We start from the raw sequence: 18,855 nt of genomic DNA, 5'->3' as shown, positions 1-18,855 counted from the left end.
ATGAGTAGAAAAACATTTATAAGCAACCGTAATACCCTTCCAATTTTCAATAACTCTTTTTCTTTTCATTTGGATGTCTTTCCTTCTAAATCCCCAAGCTTGAAAGAGCATGGTCCTTCACATGTTTATGATTGGCAGAACTCCTAGAGGAATGTATTCTCAATCATTCTGGATAAGTACTGAGGCTTGGCAGTTTCCTTATTAGTTATAATAATGCTATAAGAAAGTCTTGTGTATCGTAGCCCCCCTTATGTTATTGCTGCTAGTGGTCACTGCCACAGGGTCATCCTGGGGCTCAATACATGATCTTATGGAGCAATGTTGCCCAAAACTAGTAGATTGGCAGTCTATTCTGATTACAATATCTGGTCCCCATGATTCCAATGGATTATATTTCCAAAACTTGTGCAAGTGGGTGGTCCTGCTATCAAAAAATTTGGTGAAAAGGAAAGTAGAATACTGCTGAATTCATGTCGATAAGCCCAAAATATAAGTGGGGTAAGCAGGCATTCAAGCATTCGTTGCTTATTTGGGCTCAGTTAGGGGGAGTTGAGAAGCTTAGAAGTACATCAAACTAGAGGCCTTTCTGATTGTGTTGGTGTTGGCAGTAACTGCACTGAAATTTAATCTATGGAACACATGAACTGAGCCCAATTATATGAAGATAAGCCTGTGATCCATGAAAATAGAACCCCAATTGCAGGACCAGTGGCCTCATCTTGAAGGCTTGGCTTCATTTATAAACCGCACCAGTATTATCAAATTGATGCATTTCTATATGATGCAATATAATGTGTGGCCTTTTTGAAAACCATTGGGGTTTTAGGATTTTGGAAATGGATCTGTGAAAGTTTAGAATGCGAAAACATTAAATTATTGTTACCCCCATTCCTTGATGATTTTTCTATTGAAAGTGTGACTAAATCTCTTCTAAATGATTCCATGAATGGTCTCTGCCGCACCTTTTTTTTGTTCCATATAGCTTTTTCAAACTTGCACCAGCCCATTTGTTTTTTCCACCATCACCATCATTGATCCTTTTCTGAATTTTCCATGCCTCCCCTGTTTTGTGCTAAATCTTCCATAATACCGCATTGCAAAACTGAAAGGGTGGAAGCCTATAACCCATAGGTGGATGATGAGCTGTTTTGATATCTGTACTATTTCCCCCTTCCCCCTGATCTACCATGGTTTCCAGTTCTAGTGCACACTTCTGCTTTTATTACAGTATGTGTTCGATCCATCAGCATTGATGGCAACATAAGAAGGTAGGGTGAGGCCAGAAGAAATCCATACCATTATCATCCAATGCTATTAATTGTACATGGATTGAGTTTCAGGATGAAAAACTTTCTCTAACATTAATAGACCTTGGGAGAGCTACCTTCATGCCATTGATGCGCTCAACAGCTGTGCTGATATGATGCACCAGAAATAAAGTCGTGTTTGGTGGCAACCTCACTCCAAAAAAAATTACATTCCATATCACTGTATATATCATAAAATGAGTTTAAAGACATAGCTGCATATATAGTTTGAGACTATTTGCCATGTGGGTAAGGGGCTAAAAGCCAAGTTAAAACTTCACTTCAGAGGTCAACTTTTTATTAGGTTTTATTTATTCTTCGAGTGAAAGAGGGACCCAATGGAGCCTGTAAAAATTGACCTTTATCAACTTTTTTTTTTTTTCATCCATCATTAAAGATGGCCCAATGCATCCCTTCAACAAGATAACCATCATCTCTCACCCACCCACATAGATATTCACGCACTATCACCGACACGCAAGCACATATAAACTATGCTTTGAATCATTGAAATTTATGGGCACAGAAGGACAGGGCTGAAGGGAACTCAACCCAAAAGGAATTGACCCTGAACGTAAAATATCCATGACACTAAAGCCAAGGGTCCACCACGGCTGTTAGGTTATCTACTCTATTATGCAAGTCAATAATGCATTTTACTGTACATTATGCACTAGTTTCACATGTTTTCTACACAAAAATAGGGAGATTTAGGAACCCCACCAGAAAACAAAAAAGAGAACTTTACACCATAGCAGCCCAATTAAATAAACTTAGAATACTGCCCAAAAGGAGATATGAGAATGGGAAGTGTTTGATATTCTGGGGGGCCTTGGTTGCCCAAAAGGTGATGATGGTTCTTGGTGCTTCCATCTTTGTTTTATTAGTTGTAACGTCGACTTCGTGTTCAAATCATGAAATGAGCTTTCACTTGAGTATTTACTATTTTACCTGATAGACAAAACTTCAGAGTGTTTCACAGTTGCTTAGGTAGGAGAAACCCAAATCCGTGATAATGATAATATATGAGCAAGTCTAAAGTAATCAATAATTTTCCTAAACTTTTACACCCCTCATTCCACTCCTTGCATGGTTAGCAGCACTCATCCCATATTATTCTGATTTGCCTTTGATATTCTCTCATTTAATAACGTGTACTGAAATTCTCTTTTGCGGGCTGTTTTCTATACAAATTTGGCTAATTTTATATGAATGTAACCAAATCTGTGTGGGGGAAGAAAAAAACATGAAAGGGACTCTCCAACAACTGTATTACTAGTTTTGTTTCTCTCCATTAATTTTGAGTTCTATCCATCCTCTCTTGCTTCAAAAAGAAAAGATGGTCCACACCCAGCCCTAATCACAACAGTAGTAGCTGTGTGTGATTCTTAAAACTAAAGTTTCAATCCATGAGGTTGGGCGGGGAAGAGGGTGCGCGGCTCTGGGCGCTAGTTAAGCAGGGGAGACAATGAAATTAAAGGCACAGTGTCGGCACAAAGGCCAAAGAAATGGGCATTCTCAAGGGAATGACACAAGAAAAGATGAACCACCCCCCAGTTCACTCTGGCACCATGACCCCACAGCTCTATGTATCTATCTAATCCATATACTCTCACAAAGTATATGGCCTCCAAAACCTTATCAACAACCCTCAGAGGCAGTCCCCGTGAACAAATAGCCATGTCTAGAGGGATGGACCCCCCATGAAATTTGTCACTAGGTTCATTGGAGCAGAGGAAATGGAATGGATCATGTTCATCTATGTGTAGAGGGTTAATCTATGTGTCTGGGATGGACCCCATTAAAGTTTGCCAGTAGGTGAGGACACTGGTGTAGTAGGAATTCAATAATCATATTAATTTATCATAGATATATCATACATGATCTGCATATTCTGGCTACATGACCCAAATTCAAAATATGAAACAACATGGAGCTCATGTCTATGATTTTTACAGTGTACCCAAATCCCATTTCCATGTTCATGAACTGAAGAGATTTCACTAGTGGCGGTGGTGCTGGCATTCGACTGGAGTCGCAGGGAACCTAGCTGAATCGGTGCAGTAGTCATAAACCATGTGGTTGGCTCGAACCCACAGGAGCTGGTGGCTCTGGTGTAGGTTCAGCTCAGCCAATGTGGGCTCATCCCACCAGTACCTCTTCTCTCCACTGCTGCTGCACCTCTTGGCATTATCATCTGCTGCCACTGCTATTGGGCACTCACAGGCATCAATCTCAAAACCTTTGTAGGATGCTATGAAGGGTGCATGGCTCCAATCAGTTTTGACCCTGCCTCCCTGTGTGGCCCAGTCATCTGCATTCCATATAGAGCTGTACACTCCCATGGGTTGGTCCTTTGGGAATGGTAACCCATGTTTCTCCATGTTGGTGTGCACACGTACTGGGGTCTCATCCACAAGAAATCTGAGCAAAAACACATAGAAATCATCAACATGAATTAAGTAAAATCTAAAAAAGCATTGGGATAAAAGATAAAAATGGTTAACATGGCATGGTATCATGGTGATATATGACAAAAAACCATTATCAAAAATGGAGAAACTTGCCAATATATCCGTGCGTAATGGAACAGTTATACATGCCAAAAGCACACCCTTTTTCTGGAGGTGTGAACCCAGCCTTTTCCGACTCATTGAGAGAAAGAGAAAGGGAAGGGAAAAGAGAAAGAGCTTACACAACTTGGCGCTGATTCCACATGAATGTGTAGGAGTGGAAGTCCTTGGTGGGGTCGAACCAGAGGTTCAATCTTTGTTCTCTGTTGCCCACACCATTGACATAAATATTGGTCTGAACCAGGTAGGGCTCCCCAGTGGTGTTGCCCAGGAACTCGAAATCAAATTCATTGTGATTTGGTCCATCTGATGACATCTGCATCACATAAGATCTCCATCAAAAAATATAATTCAAGGCTTTGACATGGCCCACCCCCCATGGATGTTGATTTGGGGGGCAATAAAAATGAAGGAAATTTTTCAACTGGAAATCAGTTGATCATGGACTTTAGTGAAATGAAGACAACAATAAATGCAAAGCCAATGGAATTCAAGCAAGTTCACGGGCTTGAAAGGGGTAGTTAGCTAATACTACTACTACTACACTACTGCCGACCATGTTCATGAATTCAAATGGTCTGCTGCTGTGAGATATTAATAAATTCATTGAACTGCTACAAAAATTACTGAATGGAGACCCAGATAATACGGAGTAGAGTGGTGTGCAAGTGAGCTGTAAACATCACATCAACACATGAAATTGGTAATAAAAATGAAGATGATAATAAAGCATGATGATGGAGGGGGAGACCAAGAGATTCTACTTACATAGAAAGCAGTGACAGTCCCAGCAGAGTCGCCCTCCACGAGCTTGATCTGAATACTGACCTTTCCAAACATGTACTTGCTTTTGGAGGAAAACCCAGCTCCTGAAATCATCGATCACCATTAATACACAAACTTCAGTCACACAGATACTGAAACAATGTAAAAACAGCTGATTCATGAGAAAAAAATGGAACCCAGAAGACACATTGGTCATATATGAAAAAAAAAAAAAAAAAGGATTAAAAGGGAAGATTTTGGTGAAGGTATGGTACCAGAATAGTTGTCAAGTTTTAGCTTGAGAAGCTCTCCTTCGTAGAGGAAATGGTCAAAAGCCCAACCGGGCTGGAAAAGCTCTGTGAACTTTGAGGAAGAAGCAGACCCCACAAACACAACAACAGAGAAGGCCAGGAACCCAAACAACAATGGAAGAACACTGGGCACAGCCATGGTTGATGATGAGAAGGAGAGAGAGAGACAAAGAGACAGAGGTAGAGAGACTGAAGCTTCTACTCTACAAAATGCTTTGAAGATAGAAGCCAACTATGTCCTTTTTATAGCCATCCCAACTTGGCTTCCACCACAAGCCCATTTCTTGGTGGGCCCACTCCTCAGCCACCTCACTTTAAAGAATTGCCACGTCACTGCCACCTAGGATCTGCCAACCCCACTTCAAAATAGGGCCTGTCATCATTCATCCATTTCATTATTACTTCTGCCTTTTTTTTTCCTTCATAAATTTTGAATTTATACCCACAAATCCCCTAATATTTTTAAGCAGTGCTTGGTGCTTAATCAGAGAGTTCAAGGGTTTTTTTTATTAAAAAAAAAAGAGAGAAGAGGTAGACTGAACCTATATATCTGAAGGTGGCGTGGTCTGTAGGCCATGCCACTAGGACTAGTGACACGTAGGACTCTGATATCGAGCTGAGGGGGTGAAAGGTGAAAAAATGTAGCCGTTAACAGGGCAGGCTTAGCTGGCGCAAAGCTGTGTGTACGACATGTCTCTGTTATAAAAGGCGGAGGACAGATTCCAGCCAATTAAAATTAGACACGTGGAGTACTACAGCTGGTCACTAGTCAGTCCAGTTGTCACTGGCAGTAGGTGTTAAAAAGCCCCCTCTTTTCCTCCTCCCAGCGCCCTATAAAAATCAACCTACCCCACACTTCCTCCCTCCAACCATTGCGAGTCTGCTTAAATCTCCACTACTCGCTCTCTTCTTCTGCCACCTTTCTAATTTATGAGATATTTTGGTATTATTTATTTTTAAAAACTAACAAATTTATTAAAATAATTTCATGACACATAGGACTTTTCTTTTTCTGCTTTTTCTATAATTATTAAAATTAAGTGATCAGAATTATTTTCTAACATTTTATGATTGTGAATTTATGATATTATTGAATAATATTTTTACATGTTTGTCACCACAAAAAAAATTCAATTATTAGAAGAATCTAGATATTACTTTCTTCAAAATAAACAAATGTATATTAGAGCATAAATCAGAAAATAATTATCATCTGAATTAAAAAAACACATTTAATATGAAAAAATTCTGATATATAAAACAGTGACCGAAGAGAGGGAGAACACGCGCTGGTGCGGATGGGGTTACGGAGATGAAGCATCTTACTTTGGGTGATGTCAGTGCCAACTGGACAGTACAATCGCACTATGCGATGCCACTCTTTTTTGAAATTCTTTTCCTTTTAAAGTTGGAAAATTTAATTTGAAAAATAAAAACAATGATATTTCCGGAACATAGGGAAATGTGCCACATTATTAGTGGGAAGCGAATTCCCTTTATTATTATTTTTATTATTTATATAAATAAAATACATTATCAGACAAAAGTGGGAAGCTGAGATTCCGTACAGTCAGTTCCCATGATATTTTGGATGAATTTACGGAACTACCCATGGTTTTCTAGCTAAAGGGCGGGGCATTTAGGTGAAAAAGTGGGAGGTGGTGGTGGTCACAGAGGACTTTGACAGCCCGGTTGGGAGGGACCACGTGGCAGGGGAGCTGAGCAATTGGGATTTTGAATTTCTCAACGACTAGTTTAATTGAGAAGCTTTGATTGCCATCTCTGACAGCTGGGTGATTGACATTACACCACCATTTCATGGGTATCAATCAGTTTCATTACTGCTCTCAATGGCAATGATGTTCTTTTGGGATCATCCACCCCTCCATGAAAGATATTTTTTGTAATAATTAATTTATTGTAATATTATAAAATATTTATGCATTGTAAGTTTGTAACTTCAACCTACCCATCATTTATGTTTCATTTTGCTTGAATATTATTATTATTGTTGTTGATTTTTAAAATATAAATACTTTTAATGTTTTAATTTTCATAAATATTAGACATGTATAATAATTTATTTTTGTTTTTAAAAAAATCAAAATCAGAACATTTCTTCAAATTATATAAGAAAATTAATTTTTTTTAAATTGAATTTTTGATGAAATTATTTAAGAGCTTTTAATAATAAAAAAATGAAAGTACAACCAAACACGCTCTTAATTTTTCATACATTCTTCAATAAAAATTATTTTTATCGCATGAAGTTCTAAGGGTGAAAAAAAAGAGGTGTCAGGGAGACAGGTGAGTGGAGTGCACGCATGTTGACGTGGACGTGTCGTATCGGACACGACGCCTTTAATCTTGTCACAGTATAGTTGTTTCTCACTGCTCAGTTCCCCGCACCCACTATCGTCTACAGACGCGTCTACGCTAGCGCCATGCACTCGCTCACGTCACCCGGGTGGGACCATGCCGTGACGTGAATTTTTGGCACGCGAAATGTGTGTGGGTATAATATGGAGTGAGAGTGGTTGAGTGTGACGGCTGTGACTGTGCGAGGAATTGTGTCGGACCCTCACCCGTCACGTGAATCTTCTAGCCATTCCTTAAAGAAATAGTGACAGGACTCCAAAATGAATTTATTATTTTTAATTATAATATTTATTACTTTATTTAAAATATGAAAAATAAAAAATAAATAAATAACCTTAATCCTTGTCAATGTTTAATTATATTAAATTACGAAACTTGTAAACTATTGTCTGATTATTAAAAAGCATGTAAATAAACAAAATCAGAAGTTACAAAAGATTCAAAACTTCTCTCCTACGAAGGATGATTTCAAACAAGTGTAGTCCGTTGAAGGTACAAAGGACCAAATGTAGAAGCTTGCTATCTCCATTAAAGAGGTAAAAAGATACTGAGGACCACCAATAGTTAGGAACATACCGATATGGATGAATAAATTCATTATCTGAAGAACCCAAATGAGGAAGCTTGTTTATTTATGTAGTGGAAATATGAATGATTTACCTGCCTAAATTATGAACGGATCTATCATCTGCTGAAGAAAATCCTATTCACTACATGGACGGGCAAAGCGTAAGCTGGATCTACAGCTTTCACTCCTGGATATTCAAGAAGTGAGAGTCCTGCATTAACAGGGAAGAAGGTGGTAAAATGATCGTATTGATGGCAATATATCAAACAAATATAACTTGATTGAAGATAAATGGGTCAGTTTTTCTCAGTTCTGTAAGTTGGATTTTATAACCATGGTGAACAAGATCTTGAGACAGGACCAGCCCACCAGCACTGTCAACCGTCCATATAGGTACTGGGGCAGGGGCTTTGGACCATAAACTAAACTATGGAAACAGAAAAGCTGAAGACTAAACCCCACCAGCCGAGGGAAAAAAACTACAGGTTAGCTGAAAAATTTTCAACTGATCTGGATATATATATATGTAAGGAGTGACATATTCAATAGATGAATAGAACTATAAAGTTAATTCCTGTCCCACACTGCCACGAGCATTTATTTATATGAATAGTTAGCACAAGCCAAAGATGGAAGAGGTACAACGAGATGAAAGATGAAATGCATATGAGCTTACTAGTTACCTGCGACTCCAAAGTATGTATGGAAGACATCCACGGCATCATCAGGTCTATCAGAAATTCCTCCATTTTCCCTATCCTGCAATTTTTCAGCCAATAACTGAGGATCATATTTACCTTGTAAATGAAAAAGCAGCAGAGAGGTAAGGTGCAAAATTCTAGGTTTTTCTATGAAATTAAACTGAAACTAAGTAACAGTTCATTTAGTTTAGAACTGACCTGACAGTCTATTATAAATTTAATGAGCTTATCCTTGTCAATCCAATGAGCTCTGTCAATCATGATCAAGCTTGAAAGCACCCACCATGAGTAACAGACCTGAAGAGATACAATTGAAACTTCAGTGTGAAGACCAAGAACCATTGCATGGGAAAGTATGGTCCCTTGAAAGAGAAAAAAGGAAAGAAAGGCAAAGGGATTGTACATCAGGAAGCTTCTCTGGCCGACCATTTAGTCCTCCAGATTTGACTTGCCGTTCACATAACCACCACCCAAGGAGGTCCTTGTCAACATGATGTAGAGAACCCGTCAAAGCAAGAGCACCCACACAACAGAATACTGCAGTCATAGTAGCAGAATCATACTTCAGTGAACTTAGATTCTAATCTATACAAGCAATAGAAATGGGCAATGATCAAGCCAAGCCTATTAATTTGCTTTAAGAACCTAACATTACAAATATGTGGATGCTTTTGAGAACATTGAGAGCGTTTCTCTTGCAACTTCAACAAATCGACATAATGTAGTAACACAATCAAAACTCTAAATTACAATTGTTTCTAGGACCACATTTGTCCATGGTCCAAGTTCTCTTTATTAACACCTGAAACAAATTCCATGGATAACACGAGAAATCAATAGAAAATTTGCTAATTTTGATGAGGCCGAAACATAAGCAAATGAAGTTGTAATCTTTGCTCATTTAATCAGCAAATACTTTATTTATAGATTTATTTTTCTAGTAAACAACAAGTAATGGCTGTGCCCTAGGCCTGGCTTGCAGAGCATGAAAAAGTGTACAATGCTTTTGGTGAAAAGAAGAAGAGGTTGCGGATCTTTAAAGAGTCTAAAGTTCATTGATCAACACAACATTAAGACAGACCTATTAGAAGAGGTTGGGTTGAACTAGTTTGCTGACTTGACCAATGATGGGTGCAGGGCTATGTATTTGGGGATGAGGGCTGCTGCAAAGCAGAGGTTCTACACGAATAAGAGTGACCATTACACTTTAAATGTCGACAATTCACAGCTAGAGCCTATTGATTGGAGAAAGGAAGGTGCTGTTGTTGATGTCAAAGACCAAGGAAATTGCAGGAGCCGTTGGGTATTCTCTATGATTGAGGCTGTGGAAGGAATAAACAAGATAGTGACTCATGATCTGATATCATTACCACAGCAGGAGTTCATGGACTGTGACATATCATAGAATGAAGGATGCAATAAGGGCCTTTTGGACTATGCCTTCGTGTTCTTTATCAACAATGGTGGCATTGGCACTGAAGTAGATAACCCCTACATAGCCTATGATGGCAGATGGGACCAGTATAGGAAAAATACCAGGTTGTTTCAATTGATAGTTATAAAGATGTTCCTGAAAATGATGAGAAATCATTGCAAAAGGCAGTGGCAAAGCAACCAGTAATCATTACCACTTGAACAGGCGGCAGGGGTTTCTAATCCTACCAATTGGCTATATTTTCAGACAACAGTGGACCATGGTTTTGCTGTTGTTTGATATGGCCCAGAAAATAGCGTGGATCACTGGATTGTAAGGAACCCCTGCGTGCCAGCTGGGGAGAGGAAGGATATGTGATATATCAGGATGGAGCATAATCTTGCTACCACAGACACAGAAAGGTAGAATCACTATGGAGGCCTCATGCCCTAAAAAAAGGCCAAAATCCCCACAACCCTGGCCCATCTCCCCCCTCTCCAATATAGCCCCCAACTGTCTGCAGAAATTACAACTCATGTCCTGAAGCAGCACCTCCTGCTGCTGCATCTTTGAGTATGCTTTCAAAGGGGACACTGCTTACTTGAGGCTGCCACCTGCTGTAAAGATTATGATAGGTGCGGGCCCCACAAATATCCCATCTGTAACACTCAGGCAGGGACAAATTAATATAGCAGCTTGATAATCCCCATGGGTTTATTGTCCTGCATTCCCTAATCTCCACCATGAAGATTAAAAATTGATGGGTAGTCTGTCGATGTTTATTCAGATGGTGGTTTATGCATATAGTGTTTTAGAAGTGTTGCATATGAACGATAGATTGATTACAGTCAGTATCCAAAAAAGAAAAAGTAATAATAGAATTAAAAAGGCACAAAAGTGGAGCCCAACCTGTACACACACAGTAGGAACTATGCAAGATACCCCAAAAGGAAACAAATTAAGAAATACTAAAACAAAATTAAAATCCCAAACCAAAACATGCCTCAACAAAGGCACAACATCCAAGATCCTACCGAAAAGTAATCCATCAAAAAAAAAAAAAAAAAGATCCTACTGAAAAGTCTGTTTGGTGCAATTCTGTTTTACATGATTCAAATCATCTGCAATCAATCAATCATGGAATGGAGGCCTTAAGCTGCCTCATTAACAGAGCAGTTAGGGGGGGCTTCCTGTCCAGCTGCAGGTTAAGGGGTAGGAGTGGCAGTGGGATTCAAGTGTCTCACCTGTTGTTCGCGGATGATACGTTGGTTTTTTGTGAGGATTTCCAAGATCAAATGGCTATTCTAAGCTGGCTTTTAATGTGGTTTGAAGCCATCTCTGGTCTGAGCATCAATTTGAACAAGAGTGAAATTCTGTCGGTGGGAAGAGTTGAGAATGCTGAGGTTTTGGCTTTTGAATTGGGATGCAAAGTGGGTTCTCTCCCCTCCACTTATTTGGGGCTGCCTCTAGGTGCTCCTCATAAATCGGTGGCTATGTGGGATGGTGTGGAAGAAAGGATGAGGAAGAGACTCGCTTTGTGGAAGAGGTAGTTCATTTCGAAGGGGGGGGGGGAGAATCACTCTCATTCGGAGCACTTTGGCTAGCATGCCGATCTATCTTATGTCCTTGATGCGTATACCAAGAGTTGTTAGATTGAGGCTTGAGAAAATCCAAAGGGATTTCCTTTGGGGTGGGGGTGCGTTGGAGAAGAAGCCTCATCTTGTAAAGTGGGATGTGGTTCGTTCTCATAAAATGACGGGTGGTTTGGGGATTAGAAATTTTTCTATCCTCAATAGGGCCCTGTTGTGTAAATGGAGTTGGCGCTTTACGGCTAAAAGAGTCTTTTTGGAAGCTTATTATCAGTAGGAAGTACGGGGAAGAAGGAGGAGGATGGATCTCTCGTGAGGTTAGGGAGGGCTATGGGGTGGGATTTTGGAAGGAAATTAGAAAGGAAGGCGTTTTGATGTTTAAAAACGTTTCTTTCACTGTAGGGGATGGTAGAAGGGTGAAATTTTGGAAGGACATTTGGTCTGGAAACATTCCCCTTTGTGAGGCTTTTCCTTCTTTGTTTGCCTTTGCAGTCTCTCAAGATGCATGGGTAGCAGATTGTTAGGACTCTATGGGGGATGCAAGGGGATGGTATCCTTGTTTCTCTAGACCCTTTAATGATTGGGAGATGGAGGCGGTGGTAAGTCTCCTTTCGTTCCTTCAAGGAAAGAGGCTTTTTGTTGGGATGGAGGATAGAGTGTTGTGGAATGCTTCTAAGAATGAGATTTTCTCTGTAAAATCCCTTTACAATACTCTTGATTCTAGTGGTGCAGTCCCGTTTCCTTGGAGAATCATTTGGAGCCCTTGTGTGCCTACAAAGGTGGGTTTTTTTGCTTGGGAAGCTTCTTGGGGGAAGGTTCTAACCCAAGATCAACTCAAAAGGAGGGGTTGGATTTTAGCAAATAAGTGCTTCTTGTGTTGTGATGAAGAGGAGACAATAAACCACATCCTTATTCATTGCCCCAAGGCAAGGGTGTTGTGGAATCTTGTGTTTTCATTGTTTGGTGTTAATTGAGTCCTTCCGCTTACGGTTAGAGACACTCTCCTTGGTTGGTCTGCTTCCTTTGTGGACAAGAAGTGAGGAAAGACTTGGCAGCCAGCTCCTCTCTATTTATTTTGGACGGTTTGAAAAGAAAGAAATAGGATAGTTTTTTATAATGAGGCTTTGTCATTCCAAAGATTGAAAAACTCCTTCGTTTGTAATCTTTTCTCTTAGTCTAAGTCTTGTTTAGATGGAGAACCCCGTTCCTTAATTAACTTTGTTGATTGGTTGGGTTCTAATTGAGGGTTGGTGAGTGTTTGCTTTTTTGTGTTTTTGTTGAGGGGTTTCTCGTGTATACTCCCTGTATGCTTCGGGTTGCCTTCTTGCTCCCTTCTTTTAATAAATTTTCTGTGTTTTATCAATAAAAAAAAATCATGTATATGCCAACTAAACAACTCCTTGCAGACTATTTGGGTTCATACTGGGTTTTCATGGCTGCTTGGGTTCTTCTTCCACTAGGAGAGTTAACAAGTTTAGCTGGTTAGATTGTGTGGCAGGTAGTTTGAATAGCTCTTGCAGATAATGTGCTGTGGTGATGTTAGAATGCGGCTATTATTTCCTGCAGGTTGATAGGGGAAGTTACCAAATTCTATGTAAAAAGTAGAGATGGGAACATCAGTATCTTTTGGAAGAGTGAAGAGAGCAAATGAATTTAAACAACAATCAGCATTTCAGAACTTATTTCAGAATGGGGGAGAACTCTTAGGACCTTAGATGATAGCTTGGTGCCGAGACAGAATAATTCAAAGGTAGAAAATTAGCAAGGAAGCCTTTTGTTGTGTGTTAAGTGGAGGAAAATAGTATTAATTCCGTTAAAAACATAAAAGAGAGTTTGGAGTGCATTGATCAGTACAAGGGTTTGGTCACTGGGATGTTGATCCTATAAGAAGAAATGTATTTTGATTTAGAATCTGATAGCCACACAAATATGTAATCTTGTAGGGTCATTTTGAGAGTTGAGAAATGGAAGAATGTTTAAGGGAAACAAAACCTAGTTAAGCATCATAAAGGACTTATAGTAGGATGTTTCATTAACTATGAAGGTTTATACTACCTAAATGAAATGATGAAAATAATAAATTGGCAAGCAATTTGGCCTGTTAGCTAGAGTTTACCAATAGCATACATGAAAGGATTTTCTCTACACTTAAAAGGATAACAAACAAAGCAAAATCATGCTGGAGCAAAACAAAAACAAAAAAAAAGCTTCACTTGTTAAATACTAACAAATGACTAAAGACTCGTAAAAGAACTCTGGTATAAAATGTATAACATACTCTGCCCTGCATGGGATTCTGCACCAGGTGTACATCCAAACCCACCATCCAGATTTTTGCAACTCACGATGTAGTTCACAGCCTTCTCCACATTGATTTTGTCCAGACATTGCAATAGAGAGAGACAACATATAGCAATATAAGAGAACCTACAAAAAAATTCTATAGTCAGAGACTTCCAGAACATATGGAAACTTACTTCAAAGGAATCATGAACCCAGAATAATGAAGGATCTTGTGGAAAAGAATACCGTGTATCAATTTCACCCCACATGTCACCTGAAAAGGACCCATCTACATTCTGCAGCCCAGCAATATCTGACTCAAGGATCAAGAAAAACTAAAAATGACTGAAGCTACCCTGTTTTACTGCAATTTAAATTTCCAATTTTGCCAACATATAAATTTGTCAGACCATCTTGCTAATGCTCAGTTTATGACCAATCTTCAAAGCTATTTAAGCATTAACTCCATGCAAAAAAGAAACAAATATAAGAATAAGATCCCCAAATCGACATGCCAGTAGTTTTATCAACTAAGTCAGGTAGTTGAAAACTGAAGCAAGATGATGTAGCTACACAAGTTTTTGTTAGTAAGAATATCCAACAATGTAAAAAGGACAACAATATTGCATAGCATGATATTTGGTGAACAACTTCAAAACACACCAATCTATAACCCGAGGGATACAATTTGTGATCTTATCAATATCAAGAACATTTAGCTTGTCAAAAAGAGCCAAAACTTGCACTGCACTGAGGGTATGCACTATATGTGGATCATGTCCGATGTTACCCCCAAACCCACCTGCATAAACAAAGTGCATGGTCCCATCATGGCTTCCACTTTTATAACGAAATCTAATACATAAAAATACTTTGGGGAGACCATTTTAGCAGCTTAACAAACCAGATTCATGTTGACACTCCATGACCCATGAAACAACTTCATCTTGATCCACTATTTCCAGCTTTCCAAGAAGATCTAGAGTGGTCAATCCCCAGTATGCTCCATTCATTCTTAGATGCTCTGTTACCACTGATTCAAAATCATCCTTCCTCTGAGTAGAATAAAATCACCCAAAATTCAACAAAACATCGCAGAACCAACAAAGGGGAGGAAAATTCAGCTGTTAGAAAACACACCTTTTCAACTAATAAAATGTATTGAACATGTTTCTCAGCTTCCAGCTCTCCTATTTTTCCTCCCATTGTGAATTATTTTGCTCCGGGATTACAAGCTACATACAATTGAGGCTTGTTGTATCATCCGTAACCTATCAGAAAAAGAATAGGGGAAGTACAAATGGATTCTGGTAAGAGACTTTTCCATTCATATAAATTTTTCTTGTCTAGAATTTTTACATTGACTTGTATGCTGGAGTTGAGAAATCAAAGACAAGAATACCTCCTCATTTCCATTTCAGTCTTTTCCAATGCCAATAATGGAATCAAGAAAGAAACGGTTCTGGGGTATTAACTTCTTTTAGGGTTTCCTCCCATTTATTAGCAACCAAACACAAAACCTAAATTTTCTCAACAACCAAACCAACAGAAAACATAATTTTTGTTTCAAAAGGATCATTTTTTCTTCCTCTGATCCACTCTCAGAAACCAAAACAAGTCAAAACATGAAACTTAGAAATATATATTTCTTCCTTTCATTTCCTTCCACTCTCTTGGCAACCACCATCCAATCTCCAAACAAGGCATAAAGAGATCGAGCGGAAGAGGAAAAGAGTGAGACTTACTCACCTGCAATGAAACTACCGAACGATCGCCGCCGGCGATATACTAGATTCAGATCTCGGATGAAGGCGAAGACTCAGAAAGGGTAAGCTTCTCTTCCTCTTGGGCCTGGAATGATAATGGGCTCCATGACTTAATGGGTAGCCAGGATGGGCCCCAAATTCCAAACAGAGCAACGGCCCATTAATTTGACAATATTTCACCATTTCTATTATTATTGTTATTATTTTCTATAATATTATTTAGAATTATGTGTACTTATTTAATTCTAGATTCCATTATAAATTTTCAAATTAAAATCATATCACAAGTCAAATACCAATTAATTTTATTAAAATAAATAAATAATTTAATTTTAAATTCAATTATAGATTTTGAAACTAAATTAATATTCACATGTAAAATAGATACTATTTGATGTATATATAGATTTAATAGTATAAGTATGAAAAAACAAAAGGCATTGCTTCTCTTGATAAACAACGTAATTTGATGTAATAGTAATTTAATGATCTTGAAACGGGGTGAATTTGTTTAAATCATAAATCACATTTTAGCCTTTTTTTCTCAAGAAATATTAAATATATAATATTATTAAGCAGATGTAGAGTCTATTTGATAATGATTATAAGAAACGTTTCTAATCTTTTTAATACTATAAAAAAACTTTATCAAAATAGTTGTTTTCAAGTGTTAGACGGGTAAAAATATTTCTCAAAATCATTGTCAAATATGCTTGAAGTTAATTTACTTTAAATTAAGAGAAAACTATTAAAATGAAAAGGATGCTAAATGATTTTGAAGGGAGGTAATTGAGCATTTTAATGTCGATAAAAAATTAATTATAATAATGCCAGATAAATGATCTTGAAAATGAAGTAATTGCATTAGTTATTATTGATGTCGTTTGTTTGTTTGTTTTTTTTTCTATTCAAATGTTTAAATGGAACAAGTCAAATTGTAATCATTTACGTGTAGAAACCAACTAATCCATGTAGTTTAACTAGCCCCAATTCAACTAGTCTAGATTTTTGTTTCTTTTCTTTTCTTACATATTCATAGAAACCATATGGAGTATTTTTTTTTTCATAACTTTTATGTTTAATTTTGTTTTAATGTTAATATAATCATTCACGTGTTTTGTCTACTTTTTGGTTCAGACAATAATGTACCCTTCAATCCAAACATTGCTTTCTTTGTTGAGTTTGACGGCTGATTTAAGGGTTTTAATGGGAAAAGACAATTATCCTTTCCAAATTAAAGGTAATGTTTTGTGAGCTTTTTCATTAAGGGAAAATTCTTGAATGCTTTGTAAACCTTTATTTATTGCATTGTAGTATTACATGATCATACAATTTTTTATAAAAAAAGTTTCAAAACTTTCAAGGTAAGAAATAAATAAGGATATGACATAAATCTCTTAAACTTAAAACACAATTTCACTACTAGTACAACAAATTACAACACTTTTTGTATTCTACTTTTGAAATTTTGACTACAATTAGATGTTGTTAGCTCTCCTTCCACAAGCCTAGTATGGTCTTTTTTTTTTATATCATAAATGGGTCTTAGAAGGCAAATTAAATTCTAATTTAATATAATTTATACACTTATTTTTATAAAAGTAATTTCTTAAATGAAGTGCATTCATGAGGTGACTTTCTTCCACACATTTATGATATGTGGATTGAAAATTGGATTTGAAAATTATGTTTCCAATATTATTATTAATCCTTTCAATTAATCTCATTCAACTAGATCATTCCTTTTTTAACTAATTATGTCGTATGTAAGTAAAAGATAAACGCCCTAAACTTGTTCTCCAATAGTACAATGATTTAGTGTGTTTATAGTTGTACGAATTGAATTCTAATAGGAATCACTAACAATATGAATAAGAAGTAAATAAAGATATGATACAAATGTCATACACTTATAACAAGATTATATTAGAAGTACAACAAATTATAACAATACTTTATGTATTGTACTTTTAAAATTTTTAAATGAGACCAAATCAACTACCAACTTAATTTAAATTTCATATATAGTTTTTATAAATTATATATATTGATAAAGAAACTATAAGAGGTTTCGACTGTATAAATTTGCTTTGCAAATTAATCAAAATTTGTTTAATTACTACTTATAGAACTAATTGTGGGATATCGATTATCAAGTGTATGCGATTGTGGAGTAATGGTGGACTTTCTCGTTTCATTGTAAATGTATTATATCCTTCACACTACAATATGAAAACCATGTTAATCTCAATAATAGAATATGATTTTTTTTTTTAATACTTTATTATTTATTCTCATTTTCCATGACAAGATGAGCAAATATAGGGAGAAAGTGCTCAAACTATTGATAATGTCCCAACAAAATGAAGTTAAGGAAATGATCTACCAATCGATGGATGACAATGTAATTAGTTCATGGTCGTTGTAGATGGATGAATTTTATTTCAATTGTATGCATGAAGTATTTCAATTGTATGCATGAAGTATTTCAATTTTCTAAAATTATAACTTAAGTGTGGTGTTAGGAATATATTCCAATTGCAAATACATATCATTTATCATTTTGACATGACAAATGAACTTTTACATTTTGCTTTTAATTGACTCACATTTGTTAAACTACTATTGTCATTTAACTATTTCATATATAGCTTGTGGAACAAAAAAATTGGACTTCATTCAATCATGAAACCACTATGTTTGAACATGTTGTAGTGTATCATAATGTTTTTAATGAATTTTTGTTGTAGATGTGATATGAATACCAAAAAAATATCTTGACATATCATCATTAAAAATCTAACACAAATTTGTATTACGAAAATAATGTTCAAAAGTGCAAATAGTTCCAAATACAAATACATCCAACTACAAAGACATAAAACATTATAAATATGGTTCAAAACATAATAGACATGACTAAAGTATTCGATTAATTAATTTTGAAACATAAAACCAAAAATAAGATAAATTATCCAACTAAAATTACTTTATACATTAACTCAATTTTTGTTAAAATATTTTTGTCATCTTCATCCATTGCATACATTCTTCTTTCAATAATCTCTTGTGGTTTTTGGTAAGTGTTACTATCACCAAATCTTTCAAGGGACGCCCATTTAAAGAAATAACAATAGTATTAGCATATTGGCAACAAATGAAGCACTTGAAGATATCATATTGTTACATGTATTTCGAT

At 36.8% G+C, this 18,855-nt stretch overlaps 2 protein-coding genes across 3 annotated transcripts; both read right to left on the bottom strand.

Moving 5' to 3' along the window:
- Positions 1 to 3,140: 3,140 nt before the first annotated feature.
- On the bottom strand, positions 3,141 to 5,189 carry LOC100248328 (xyloglucan endotransglucosylase protein 6). The gene is made up of 4 exons (XM_002281538.5): positions 4,921 to 5,189; positions 4,649 to 4,749; positions 4,003 to 4,196; positions 3,141 to 3,731 (listed from the first exon to the last, which is right to left on the bottom strand). Exons 1-4 carry the CDS (start codon positions 5,093 to 5,095, stop codon positions 3,311 to 3,313), a joined length of 891 nt encoding a protein of 296 aa, XP_002281574.1. The 5' UTR covers positions 5,096 to 5,189; the 3' UTR covers positions 3,141 to 3,310.
- Positions 5,190 to 7,677: 2,488 nt separating this feature from the next.
- On the bottom strand, positions 7,678 to 15,792 carry LOC100253446 (geranylgeranyl transferase type-2 subunit beta 1). Of its 2 annotated transcripts, none has more exons than XM_002281507.5 (10): positions 15,640 to 15,792; positions 15,031 to 15,161; positions 14,795 to 14,945; positions 14,576 to 14,692; positions 14,137 to 14,203; positions 13,886 to 14,034; positions 9,008 to 9,141; positions 8,803 to 8,901; positions 8,587 to 8,662; positions 7,678 to 8,114 (listed from the first exon to the last, which is right to left on the bottom strand). In XM_002281507.5, exons 2-10 carry the CDS (start codon positions 15,094 to 15,096, stop codon positions 8,020 to 8,022), a joined length of 954 nt encoding a protein of 317 aa, XP_002281543.1. In that variant the 5' UTR covers positions 15,097 to 15,161; positions 15,640 to 15,792; the 3' UTR covers positions 7,678 to 8,019. The 2 variants fall into 2 exon arrangements, with proteins under 2 accessions (XP_002281543.1, XP_010657365.1); XM_010659063.3 differs by having other exon boundaries at positions 15,636 to 15,747.
- Positions 15,793 to 18,855: the final 3,063 nt, after the last annotated feature.

This window comes from Vitis vinifera, chromosome 12 (genome assembly GCF_030704535.1).
Source record: "Vitis vinifera cultivar Pinot Noir 40024 chromosome 12, ASM3070453v1".
Lineage (NCBI taxonomy): Eukaryota > Viridiplantae > Streptophyta > Magnoliopsida > Vitales > Vitaceae > Vitis > Vitis vinifera.
The sequence above is the reverse complement of the archived record's forward strand: the minus strand, read 5'-3'. Positions and strand labels throughout refer to the sequence as shown.